The 14,735-nt window shown below is 38.6% G+C and overlaps 1 protein-coding gene across 1 annotated transcript in view; it reads left to right on the forward strand.

The window, feature by feature from the left end:
- Nucleotides 1-14,735, forward strand: part of Pde9 (phosphodiesterase 9) — a 341,755-nt gene that overhangs the window by 271,060 nt on the left and 55,960 nt on the right. The window contains exons 7-8 of the mRNA XM_067780228.1: nt 2,203-2,354; nt 7,636-7,743. Of these exons, the coding sequence (XP_067636329.1) occupies nt 2,203-2,354; nt 7,636-7,743 (260 nt within the window). The remainder of the gene's footprint in view (nt 1-2,202; nt 2,355-7,635; nt 7,744-14,735) is intronic.

Here is a 14,735-nt window from a genome sequence, read left to right on the forward strand (position 1 = left end):
TTTCAGTGTAACCCTTCCCACCACCTGCTTTTGGCATCACTTGTATTGGCTAATATTTGAAGACTTCCATTTTAGATCCTGCACAAGACTTTTGGACTATATGGCCACAAGATATGAGCATATTTGAAGAATTCAAGCGGGTAATAGGTCTTGAATTTTTTCTTCTCTATGAAGTTTAACTGACCATAGCCAAGATTGTGAAGTTTTTTGTTCGATGATTGCTTGATATGCATTTGAAGGACAGAGTAGTCGCTACCGACATTAGTGGAGCAATTTGCGACAATTGGAGACGCATTGCGACTACCAGGTTGATACTCATAGCAGCGGAAGAAAGATGGAGAGTGTGGCAGAACGAGAAAAGTTGAGCAGGAGAGACGTCTACCGGGTAATTTCCAGATATGGCATTGTGTCCGGTTACCCAGATAATTTTTCATCGAAAAATAGTTTAATTAACTGTTGTTGTTGTTAAGCGATTCCCTAAAGCACTCGATCTCGCATTGATTGAGCTTAGCGCTTTAATTGGCATACATTTCTCTTGTTAAATACTAAATTCCTCAATACAGACCCATCCTCTTTATCCCAATTATAAGGCAGCCCAAAGTTCCGGTATAGAATACAGCACGAATACATCCCTGCACAAGATCGCTGGAATCGTGCTTCAGTGTAAGTCTTCCCCACAGAGAACAAGAATGGTGAAGATAGCAATCTACAATGGTTTGCCATCAAATATCATACGTCATTATCAGACAGTACTAAGGGGACTACCCCAATTGCGAGTGGTCTAAATTCAATTCAAGGACCTTATACCTCTTTGTGAACAGACTGTACCCTTAATTTTTGGGATAATGTTTCCTTCGGACACATCAAGGACTATGACTACAGCATAAGTCACCACCTGAAACTGCTATCCAGCGAGTTCTCCAGAAGATCGCTCCCGCACTTGATCCAGAGGGAGCAAACAGTTCACCTGCATAGGCGTACCTCATACTACATTTTACTCATAGCTGCTGATCCGCTGCACTACGCTGTGACTGTATGCTAACAACTTACTTATACCAAAGTCGATTCAACTCAATAGCCACTTGAAGTCAAAAAAGGTACCCAGTCCCAGGTTGTTGCTCTCGACAGCTCTATCAGTTCGATAAGCGTGTGAAAAGCTGTTTTGGAGACCTCCTATACAATGGGTCTGTTGCGTTTTTCGGGTTCCCCCCATAAATTCAGAAAACAAAAATTCAGAAACACATTTTTTTCAGAAAAAATTTGTCATAACTCTTTTTTCAGAAAGCCACCATTCAGAAGTCACAACTCAGAAACAAAAATTCAGAAGTCAAATATCAGAAGTCAAAAATCAGAACTCAAATTTCAGAAGTCAAAATGCACTCCAGCGTTTTTAAATACTAAATGTTTCTCTTCAACTTTGGATATCTTTTCTTACAGGGTGCTTGAACGCCCGTATGTTTGTAAATATGTATTTGTAAAGATAAACTTTTGCCAATTGAAAGCACTCAAGTTTTCGCACAAACACATTATTTACTTAGATATCTGCCATGTTTTAGAGGGCTTTATTTGCCTAGACTGACTATTCAATATTCCAACAACTTTACTTATCATATATGCAAGTAAGTAAATTTACCTAAGCGGACGGACATAGGCAAATACTTAGTTGCGTGCTAACGTATAACTAACTTTAGATACATGCATAAAACATACTCCTTTGAGTATTTACATTGATGTCGAATAGGTCCTTTTAGTTTGTGTTTACAATGATTTAACTTGATTTGCATTTAGATTGTTGACACTTGTTCGTAGAAGTACCTAAATATTTCAAGGAGTACTTTTTTTGTTTTTATTTTTATCAGCTTTTGCAATCTTGAAGGGTTAATTCAATTTTGAAATATTTTAGAATAAATAGTCACATGCCTAAGTCCGAAGAGAGATTTCTTTGTGGATATTCTGCTTAGAGAGCGTAGAGCACGATTTGGCGTGAAAGAGACAGATACAAATCTTTAAAACATTTTTAAACGATTTCTTGAAGCAAATCTTGGCATAAATGGTTTACAGTGGTTGTAAACGAAATCATATACTCAATTCAAAAATTTTCTAAAGGCAATTTGCATATTTTAGAACTAATTCAAATTTTATTTGTTTGCTTGTTTTGTTCACTATGTTTCACACAATATTCTTTTTTTTCATCCTTTTCAGATGTACGCCATTACACGTCATGCCAATTTGCTGCATCGACTTGGTGATTTGGAATGCCTAATATTATTAGTGTCCTGTATATGTCATGATCTCGATCATCCTGGCTATAATAATATTTATCAGATAAATGCGCGTACAGAATTGGCACTCAGGTAAGTCTACTATCCAATAAAAAAATTTGCTTTACTATTTCAACGAGCTGGCAATGCTTATCCGGTTCCCGAGCAACGGGAATTTATTGATAATGCTGTCGGAGTGGACGTGATTTTGAGCAGCTACTGTTTTTTAAGCATACAGTAATTAGAGCTGCGTTATCAAAACCACTCACACAAATCAATGGAGTGGGCAATAAGTATTAGAGATTGGACAGGACGTGATTGCAAGCCACCCACCCAAATAATAAGAGCTGGGGATTGGTGTAGGAGGTTGGAAAGTACGTGAATCTAAGCCAGTCACCCAAATCATTGGAGCTGGCGTTAAGTGTGGAAGGTAGGAAAGGAATTGATTCAAAGCCACCACCCAAATCAATAGAGCTGGTAATAACTACATACAGGTTAGAAAGTACGTAATTCCAACCCAGCCACTCAAATCATTGAAGCTGGCGATAACTGTGGGAGGTCGAATAGGACGTGAATCCAAGCCACCCGCCCAAATCAATGGAGCTTGCGATAAGTGAAGGAGGTTGGAAGGATGTGATTTCAAGCCACCAACCCAAATAAATGAAGCTGGCGATAAGTGTGGGAGGTTGGAAAGGACATAATTCTTAGTACCGGTACTGGACTAATGTAAAGTGCTCAGAAAAGAGCAAATATTAAGAGCTGTATTTTACTCTTAAAAATCTTCATTTGAGGACAAAATAAACTTGAAATGCATGATTAAAGAAAATTGACAATCGTTGTCAGTTCGTTAGAAACAAAAATAAATAAAAATTAATTATTTTTTCTGCATTTCGCGGTTAATCAATGAAAAAATTACAGCCAAACAAAATTTACAAGATTTTGAGAAAATTTTGGAAAATTGCATTGAACGTTTTTTTGTTGAAACTTTTATCTTATACATCCTTGCCAATGGTCAAGATCAGCAACAAAAATCTATCACACAAATGTGCATAATTTCACGCCTCGTCAGGTCAATATAAAAATTCAGAGCTTAAAAAAATTTCAATGTTAATCTCCCGCAAGTCATTACACTAGACATATTCAAACACAAAAGCAAATAAAATATATGTATGTATATCTTAAAAATGAGCACGTTTCTCATAATTCATGAAAAAATGTTTGTTATAAACTAATTTTAATTAGCACTGTTTTGTAGAAATTCATACATATTCCAGCAATGAAATTATAGCAACGCCTTATCTAAGCCAAAGACAACAAAAAGAGTTTTTATGAAAAATGTTGAGAAAAAATTTAAATTTTTTTGATATTAAAACAAAAATTTATTTTTTTTTTCTTTTAAGACCGATTAAATTTCAGGCAATAATGATCAAGAGCACTGAAAAATTAGGCTAAAACAATTAAAAAAAAATATATATATATATATTGTTTGAACACAAACATATAGGCGTATAGTCATAGTCAAAATAAAATAGGTTTTATATTTAGTTTCAGCGTTTTTGACAGATAGCTTATAGAAAATTATGTCAAAGAACTGCACCTAAATTTAAAACATATTTTAGTTTGACTATGACTATGCGCCATAATGTTTGGCAATTAATTCCAAAACTTAAAAAAAAAAACAACAACAACATGCTTAAGCCAATGACAACGAAAAACGTTGGTGGTAAACAAATTTCGCAAAAAAAATTTTGTTTAATGTTTTAAAATTGAAAGGCGAGAAGAGAAAAAAAATGTCTAGTTAAAAACTAAGCTTATTTAAAAATTTTCCGATTAAAACAATAATATAAATAAATAATGAATAAAAAAAAAAAAAACAAAAATAACGACAAAATTAGTTTAAAAAAAAAAAATATTAATCAAAGTTTGTACCAAAAATGATTTTTTTTTTAACAAAATCAAAATGAGGAAAAAGAAATTAAACAAGTAAGGAAGGCTAAGTTCGGGTGTAGCCGAACATTACATACTCAGTTGAGAGCTTTGGAGACAAAATAAGGGAACATCACCATTTAGCAAAATGAACCTAGGGTAACCCTGGAATGTGTTTGTATGACATGTGTATCAAATGAAAGGTGTTAATGATTATTTAAAACGTAGTGGGCCTTAGTTCTATAGGTGGACGCCCTTTCGAGATATCGCAATAAGGGTGGACCAGGGGTGACTCTAGAATGTGTTTGTAGGATATGGGTATCAAATTAAAAGTATTAATGAGGATTTTAAAAGGGAGTAGCCCTTAGTTGTATATGTGAAGGCGTTTTCGAGATATCGATGAAAATGTGGACCAGGGTGACCCAGAACATCATCTTTCGGGTACCGCTAATTTATTTATATATGTCATACCACGAACAGTATTCCTGCCAAGATTCCAAGGGCTTTTGATTTCGCCCTGCAGAACTTTTTCATTTTCTTCTACTTAATATGGTAGGAGTCACACCCATTTTACAAAGTTTTTTCTAAAGTTATATTTTGCGTCAATGAACCAATCCAATTACCATGTTTCATCTCTTTTTTCATATTTGGTACAGAATTATGGCATTTTTTTCATTTTTCGTAATTTTCGATATCGGAAGTGGGCGTGGCCATAGTCGGATTTCGGTCATATTTTATACCAAGATAAAGTGACTTCAGATAAGTACGTGAACTGAGGTTGGTAAAAATATATCCATTTTTGCTCAAGTTATCGTGTTAACGGCCGAGCGGAAGGACAGATGGTCGACTGTGTATAAAAACTGGGCGTGGCTTCAACCGATTTCGCCCATTTTCACAGAAAACAGTTATTTATATATTTATTTATTTAATTATTTAAAGTCAACTAACAAGAGTGGTCGACTAACAAAATACAAAGGAAAGTAACATAAAAAAAGATAGCGTAAAAATATATACAAGTATAGAATTAAAAATTTACAATATTGTTTAACGTTGAACAAGAACTAAAATTAAACTATCATTACAAATTACACAAGTAAACTTTAAGATATCAGTTGAGACTGAAAAGTATAGCATTGCGTAAGGCAACCAACGAACATTCGATACTAATGCAATTATAGAAGTCGTTATAGTACGAGCACCAAACACGTATAGGATAATTTTTGCCAAAATTTATACGACACAGGGGTAAATGGAAGGGCACGTAGTGTCTGGAAACCCTAGCAGGAACTGCAAAATTCAATCGGCTTAGCAGCTCAGAGGAGTCAACCTCACCTAGAATTAGCTTATGCAGGAACATTACCCCGAGTAATATTCTACGATTTTCCAGAGTTGGCAAATCAATGAGAAGAAGTCTACTTCTATAAGACGGAAGGTGAAGATTTGAGTCCCAGTTAAAGGCCCGTAGAGCAAAAAATAAAAATTGTTTCTGCACAGACTCAATACGCTTTATATGGGAAATATATAATGGACACCAAACAAACGAGCAATAGTCAAGTATTGGGCGGACCAGCGAAGTTTAGAGGACTTTGGTCAGATACGGATCCTTGAACTCCTTAGCCCAGCGTTTAACAAAACCAAGAGTACCCATTGCTTTATTAGTAATAGCTGAAATATGTGAATTGAAGCTCAGTTTCGAGTCAAACCGAACCCCTAAATCGTTAATCGAAGATATACGCTCCATAAGAGTGCCATAAAGTGCATAAGACGACAGGACAGGCTTCACGCGATGAAATGTCATGAACTTACATTTGGAACAGTTTAGAACTAATGCATTTATTGTACACCAACGTTGAAATGAGTCCAAATCAACTTGAAGTAGATTTGAGCGAGTTAAATCCGAAGGCAAGCATGTATAGCAAATTTTTACATCATCGGCATACATTAGAGATCGTGATTGATTTTAAATCTGTGGCAGATCATTAATAAAAAGAGTAAAAAGCAATGGGCCTAAATGACTGCCCTGGGGTACACCAGAGGTAACATTAATTGATTTTGAAATAATATTTTTATAAAGCACCTTTTGGGTTCTATTAGAAAGATAGCTTGAGAGCCATGAAGTCAGATTCTTCGGAAAGCCCAGTAAATCAAGCTTCAGAATCAGAAGTTCGTGATTCACTGAATCAAAGGCTTTACTAAAATCCGTATAAATCACATCTGTTTGCTTTCTAGCCAAAAAACCATCCCGAGCTAAAGAGGTAAACTCAAGTAGGTTTGTGGTGGTTGATCGTCATGGAACCTATGTCCCTACCAAATTTCACAAGGATTGGTAAGTTTTTGTTCGACTTATGGCATTAAAAGTATTCTAGACGAATTAAATGAATAATTTACTTTTATACTGTAAAGATATTAAATTTTTTGTTAAAATTTGACTTAAAAAAATTTTTTTTTTAAAAGTGGGCGTGTTCGTCATCCGACTTCGCTAATTTTTATTTAGCACACATATAGTAATAGGAGTAACGTGCCTACCAAATTTCGTCATGATATCTTCAACGACTGCTAAATTACGGCTGGCAAAACTTTTAAATTATCTTCCTTTAAAAGTGGGCGGTGCCACGCCCATTGTGCAAAATTTTTCTAATTTACATTTTGGCGTCATAAGGTCAACGCACCTACCAAGTTTCATCGCTTTATCCGTCTTTGGTAATGAATTATCGCACTTTTTCGGTTTTTCGAAATTGTCGATATCGAAAAAGTGGGCGTTGTTGTAGACCGATCATTTTAAATAGCGATCTAAGATGAGCGCCCAGGAACCTACATGCCAAATTTCGTCAAGATACCCATAAAAAAAAGAACACACTTGTAGACCATTTTTTTGAATTTTTTTTAACTTGCTTTCTGAAATTTATATGTCATAGATAAGAAGTTGTAAAAGTGATTTATAAAAAAAAATTACATTCACACACATTTTAAGAATTGAAAAAATTTAAAATAATTTGTATCACACCAATCATTACATTCTCCCTGCATACACAATTATCAAAAACACGCATATCTACATAACCATGGCCTACCACGGGCTTTCAGCGCTGTCGTGCCAGTAGCATTTCCATTGCCTACCTTGTGGCGCACAAAATTAACATTTCATTGATTTTATTGCGGTGATGATTGGCAGCTGCGAGTTCCAATGCAATCATATATATGTGTGTGTGTCACGCTAATGATATGCATATGTATTGCTTCAAAGATTTTTGCAATTCATTTCATTTGATTACTTGTTTGTTACAATGAATTTCCGCAAATTCGAACTGCTCAATAACACAACGCCTCATTAATGTAGATAACACATTTTCCTCTCAAATTTCGTAATTTTAACACAGATTCAGCAATTGTGCCTCACTTTTTAACAAGTTTCATATTAAAAAAAAAATCTATTTGTTTTTCTTGCCAGATATAATGACATTTCACCGCTGGAGAATCATCACTGTTCAATAGCATTCCGTTTGTTGGAGCATCCTGAGTGTAATATTTTCAAAAATTTTAGCAGAGACACATTCAAGTGAGTATAGAGTTAAAAACAACTTTAAATATGTTCGCTCAAAAACTTGTGCACTATTGATACCTTAAATCTGCATATTTTCGTTTCAACGCTAAAATTACATTTGCTAGATTTTTGATGCCTTAAAGTATGCAACGATTTGATTGCCAAGCAATTTACAAAAGTTCAAGTTTGTTTCGACTGTTTGGTTAAAAGTTTTTGAGGTCAGGTTGGTAACGCTTTTCTACCAATATGCTATAGGTTGGAAAAGGGATTGGGAAAGAGTAAAGAGGAAAAACTATATCCAATCTCATAATCACAATATATGACAAAATTAAGTTTGATATAAGGCCCCTTGTTAAAAGTATAAAAATATTTTTTCGTTATAATTTCTGAAATATCCACAGCAGCCTTTGACATTTACGGAACTCACATTTTCAGCTAATATGTGCCGTTAGAAGGTTATAATTAAATTTTCCATTGTTTTCTCTCAACCATAAATTGCATACATTTAGGCGTCAGAGCAGGTTGCGTGAAATATTTTACAGCTGCAGTCAAGTTTTATGTACCCTTATATGAATGTGCTTCACATATAAGCTGAAGAATTAAAAACTGCCAACATTAGACCAAGCTTTTGTATTTGATTTATATATATTAAAGGGGTACATACTTTTCAGCTAACTTAGGTTAAGTTCAAAGCTTTTTAATTTTCGTATACCCTACTGTGAATAAATTCATGCAACATGTTACATGACAGCTGTGAATTTTTTGGAAACAAACCAGCATTACCGTCAATGCTAGAGGACAGTATATGTCTACATGTATGCATTAAAAAACGCCTAAAAATATGCACCAGTTTTCATGCAAGCATATTATATATAATATTACATTAGCACTTCCACATCTATAAATTACTGCTCTATAAACACTAGTCTTTTTATGTTAATTTTTTGGGCGCATAAAATATGTTCGCACACACATACACATACAATATAGCCCCTACGCAATATAACCTCCCTGATCTCTCCAGTTTTTTCGCCTCGCGAAACCTGGTATTATCACCGACTAAATCATCCGCGCCCCTATTTACAACCTGAACGTCCCAAATGTCGACCATTTTGAACATCCACGTCGATGGCACTACGCTACCGACTATCCTACACGCCAAAATCTTGGGTGTGACGTTTGATCAGGATCTACATTTTGGTGAGCACGCAGCCGCAATTGTTCCGAAAATCCAGAGCCGTAATAAAATCCTCAAATCCCTTGCTGCCAGTATTTGGGGAAAATACAAAGAAACGCTTATTACCACATACAAAGCAATTGGCCAGCCGTTTGCGTGCTACGTGTCCCCTATATGGTCGCCTAGCCTAAAAACTACCCACTGGAAGAAGCTACATGCCTGCCAAAATACTGCGCTCAGAACCGCCACGGGCTGTATTCTTATGTTCCCAGAACACCATCTTCATAATGAGGCGAGAATACTCCCCATCAGGGAGAGAAATGAGATGCTAACCAAACAGTTCCTGTTGAATACCCAGAAACCTGGGCATACCAACAGACATCTGATTGATGAGCCAGCACTGCCTAGGGACTTAAGGAGTCATCCCCGTAAGAATTTTGAGGAAATACGGCACCTGAGAACTCAGCCGTATGAAGCAAAACAACACAAGCAGGTCCTTGGTGAACTCCACAAACAGGCGTCGGACCTTTATGCCGGGAATTGCCCGGTGAATCCAGTACTCGGAGAACAGTACCTAAAACTTGCGGAAGAGGAACACATACTCCCCAGGGAAATGCGAGTCACTCTGGCTCCACTTCGTTCTGGATACTGTAACAGGTTAAACTCTTACAGAATCAACCCCGACATACAAAATGTATGCCCCGCTTGCAATGTGTCCCCACATGACACCAACCATCTCTTTAATTGTAATGTGGAACCAACGCCTCTAACACCCCTTTCATTATAGTCCACACCTACCGAAACAGCAAGTTTCCTTGGACTCCCGCTAGAGGATATTAATGACAATTTGTGATCGGTCGCAGCTATTAGGTGGGGCGAAACATTGCTACAACAACAACAACATATCCCCTTTGTTTGCTTTTTGATTTTGTCACTGTTTTAACGTAACATAATTTTAGGAGTCAGCAGCAAATACGAAATTGAGTTATAAAATTTGGTCATAATTTGTGTTTGAAATTTGATTAAATTGCGAATTTATGGTCAAAATTGCGCTGTGCTATTTGTTTTTTTTTTTGCTCTTTATTTTCTTTGTGGTTGCGGTATTTATCGCTATGGTAGCGCGCATATATTTATTAATTTTATGACATGATTAATATCAATGTTTTTTTTATTCATCTAAAAACACATAAATATGTGGATATGTGGGCGTATGTGGGCGTATATGTATGATAGGTATTTACTAAGGTAAGTGACATCAAAAAATGTTGTCTGATATTTAGTAGAGCTAAGTTATACTTAGAGTGGGGGCGTCTTTGAAAATTGTGGCGTAAATGTTGAAGTAATATGAAAGGCGTATTAACGGCACATGTGACGCAGGTACAAATATATTTTTATGTGTATCCCAGATTCCCTTTATTGCTAAAAGAGAAAGCAGTTGCTTCTTAATATATTAGGATCGGTACCTAAATGACTTGTAGTGCATGATTGGCAAGTTATTTTCCCCAGAATTTCAAGGCTGACGTTGTTGTTTGTGCCAATGCTGGTTCCCAAATAAACTAAGTCTTTTAACATTTCGAATTTTTGAGCACAACTCTGACGTGGTTGCCAAGGTGCAAATGCGCTGACTCTGCTTGCAAACCCATCTTTTCAGCTTCCTTTTCCAGTTTGGAGTAAGCAGAACATATGGGGAAGGTGTTCAGGCCGATAATATCAATGTCGTCAGCATATGCCAGTAGTTGCACGCGGTTAAGTTCTACAGCTAGTACATTTATCTCTAGCATAAAGTCCTTGGTTTTGGTTGTTACGCGGCGTTCTTCATAGTTGATTTTCCGTAGTTGCTTGTAACCAATTTTTTTTCTCGGTGGCGGAAGGCAGTGCTTTAGAGATATGCTACCACTGCTGCAGCATGTCGTGGAGTGTACTTGTTATATCATTTGCAATCTGCTGCGATTTTAGTCCTGTGGCGTCTAACTCTCATTTGTTTTTTTGTAGTGATCCGAGCAGGTTTTCGGTTCTCGAATCGTGCGAACATCTTAACCACTGGTGGCATGCCGTCCTTCTATCACAACATGGTCGACCTGGTGACATGTATTTCGATCGGGGCCAACCATGTAGCTTGATGTATATCTTCATGCTTAAACTTGGTGCTGGATATGATCATGTTTCGAGCATCGGCGAAATTTACTTACCTTGGTCTATTAGGTGAGGCTACACTATTCGACCGTGAGGCTCAATTTTTATATCAGGCGGCGGCAGCGCTCGTGTATGTGTTCTAGCCTTTCGTAGAATGCGTCTTTCACCTCATCTTTGTCATCCTCCGTCGGTTCATGGGCGCGTTCGTGCATATGCGTGAGCGATAGTGCTTGACGCCGAAGTCGCTCTCTCACCGCAAATCCACCCAAACGGCGCTTATTTGCATGTCCACTCCAATTTTTCCTTGCTGAAGTCCATCGCATTTCTTGGATGGCGGTGATGTCGGCGTTTGCTTTCACGAGGACATCAGCAAGCAGGGCATCAGCACCAATCATATTAAGGGAACGGACATTCCAGAAGCATACATTTAAATCGTAAGGCTTTAAATGCTTTCCGATGCCGCCATCAAAGAATATTGTTTATCCGAATTTATAAACCAATTAAAATTTTCAAAAAAAGAGATTCCGTCTTTTTCTATTCTTTCTATGCATAAGCCGCTTCTTCGCTTATTGGACGGCCATAACCGTTTAAATGGTTAAGCAATACTTAAGTAAGTAAGTAGGCATAACTTTCCGGTGCATAATTTTAGGCATCAAGCTTTTATGCATCCCTCTCTGTCATACCTTAATATATAAAAAACACGTGTCACAACATTTTGGGAGGGGGTTTCTTAGTGGGCCCGCGATTTAGAGGTACTATGACATTTTTTTTAATTCAGGAGAGTCTTTAGTTGTGTAGAGGGTAATTTTCATACCCCTGGATGACTAGAGTCTCGAGATATAGGCCAAAACGTGGGCCAGTGAATGCCTAGACAGTGTTTATACAATATGGATATCAAATGAAAGCTGTTGATGAGTGCTTTAGTACAGAGTAATATATTATCCAGAGACGGACTGGGACTGAGAGTCGGAGTGGGACTGGGACTGAGACTCGGAGTGAGACTGGGACTGGGACTGGAATAAAATGCATACCACCTTCTGGGACAGGCAATAAGGGATGCAGAAGAATGAGAAGGAATTGAGAGAAGAGAAAAGAGAAAAGAGAGAAGGAGATTGAGAAAGAGATAGAATGAGACGAAGATGGAGATAGATGAAGCGAAAAAGACGGAGGGAGGAGTGAATAAAAGGATTAGGAAAAAGTGAAGAGTGGGGGAGGGCAGAGTCAGACGGAAAATGCTTATTAAAATGTATGCAGATAGGCCAAATTTAGGGCAGCACAACGTCTGCCGGGTCTTCTAGTGCTATATAGAATATTATTCAAGATAACTTTTCTGAAGGCAGCTGCTTTTGCTTTTAGGTAAGTTTTGATTATCTTAATCTGCTTCCCAGATAGCTATGAGTTTAGCCTGAAAAACACTGCAGTGATCGGGTAGGCGAAAGCATTCGCTTAGATTGAGCTTCTCCGAGAATATTCCGCTGCCGACTCTGTTGTTTAGTTTAAAGCCATCTGTAAAAACGAAGATTTCGTGTGCTCCCGGCTCCACGCCGTTTGCCCACTCGTTCCTCTCTGGGATTCTTGTGGAAAATTTGTTGTCCCAGCAAGGGGTCGATGTTGTATGGTCCAATTTCAAGAAGGTTTCGGGGACTTGCTTCAGGATCCGGGTGTGACCAAACCTGCAGTCCCTCCATGGTTCGATAGCGTTGAGCCTTGCCGCGTTGCAGGAGGCACAGTATCTACCATAAAGATCAGTTGGGAGAAGGAATAATATGGTTTCAAGAGCTTTGGTGGGAATGGAGGGAAGGGCACCGCTGGTGAGCATTGCCGCCATCCTCTGCACTCTCGTTACTTTACTCTTGTTAGATTCGATATCGAGTGCCGTCCACCATACGGTGACGGCGTAGAAGAGTATGGGTCTCACCACTGCCGTATAGATCCAATGGACTATGCGTGGCTGGAGACCCCACCTTTTTCTGATTGCCGACTTACAAGCGTAGAGAGCCATTGTGGCGTTCCTGGATCGTTCCTCCACATTTTGCTTCCAGTCAAGCTTCCTGTCTAGAATAACTCCGAGATATTTAACCTCGGTAGAGAGTTTGATTTCCTTCCCGTTTAGGGACGGGAGGGTAAATTCCGGTATACTGCGTTTGCGGGTAAAAAGCACCATCTCAGTTTTTTCACTGCTGATGCTGAGTCTGCATTCCATAGACCAAGTGTTTGTTAGATTAAGAGCATTTTGCAAGAGTTCGCCAAGCACCGGAAGGTTTTTGCCGGTAACTGTCAAGGCTATGTCGTCGGCATATGCAATAACTTGGCATCCGGTGGGCTGTAGTATAGATAACAGAGCCTTCACCGTCAGGTTCCATAGTAGAGGAGAAAGAACGCCCCCTGGGGGGTTCCTCTGTTGGTATACCTTATTAACGATGAGCTGCCCAGCTCAGAGGTAATGATTCTCTTGTTTAGAAGGAGCTCGACGAATTTCACAAGAGGCTCTTCCACCCCTAGTGAACGTAGAGATTTTGTGACCGGGAGAACGTTGTTAAAGGCTCCTTCTATGTCGAGAAAGATACCCAGCGTAAATTATTTAAAGGCAAGACCCTTCTCTATCTTAGTAGTGATAGCATGTAGAGCTGTCTCTACGGATTTGCCCTTAGAGTAGGCGTGTTGGTTGTTGGAGATTAGTGCCTTATTTGCCGATTGTCTAATGTAGGCGTCCAGCAATCGTTCTAGAACTTTTAGGAGGAAGGAGGTCAAACTTATTGGTCTGAAATCCTTTGGATTGTTGCCCGATATCCTGCCTCCTTTGGGTATGAATACTACCTTTGCCTCGGTCCATTCCATGGGGATATAGACCAGGTTGAGGCAAGCCTTGTAGATTTTAGCTAGCAGCGGGCTTATAAGATCGCTTGCAGCTTGCAATTCAGCGGGAAATATTCCATCCGTTCCCGGAGATTTGAAGGGTTTAAAGGACTTGATTGCCCAGATAACTCCTTTTTCGCTTACAATGTGGTCCAGGGGTTGAAATGGCCCTGTGTTAGATTGCGTGTTTAAGATGTATGGTTGAGATCTGCAGCCTGGAAAGTGAGTGCCGATCAGGGTTTCCAGAATTTCCGTACTAGAAGTGGCCCATTCTCCGCTCATTGTGCGAATGCAGCTTGGAGGTATGGGGTTTTTGGAGAGGACCTTTCGTAGGCGATTGGCCTCTGAGACTTCTTCGATGTCATTGGTGAAGTTCTTCCAGGAGTCTCTTTTGGCCTTCTGGATTAACTTCTTAAAAGATTTTAAGGCATCCCTATAATGGGACCAGATTTCCGTGCGCTTAGCCTCGTTAAAGAGTTTTCTGCTGTTTTTCCTCTGCTCGGAGATTTCTTGGTTCCACCAATAGGGTTTCTTTTTACCCCTCACCTTAATCTCCGGGCAGGCTACTGTGAAGGCAGCGTTACAAGATTTGGTGATTAAATCTACTGCTTCTTCTATTTTTGACGATGAGTCTAGCTCACCGAGAGAAGCAAATGTTGTGTCTAAAGGAGGCGCTTCATCAGTTGTTAACGGTAGGCTCGGCCTACCACGAGAAGCGTTATTTAGGAGAGTAGAGGATAGGACTTTTTTCGGTAGAGCCCCAAGCAGTGTGATGTGCATTGGCATCGGCCCCAATTATTATCGGGAACCCTTTACTGTGGGCCTCCCGTACCGCTTTGCA

This window comes from Eurosta solidaginis, chromosome 4 (genome assembly GCF_040869045.1).
Source record: "Eurosta solidaginis isolate ZX-2024a chromosome 4, ASM4086904v1, whole genome shotgun sequence".
NCBI classification, from domain to species: Eukaryota; Metazoa; Arthropoda; class Insecta; order Diptera; family Tephritidae; genus Eurosta; species Eurosta solidaginis.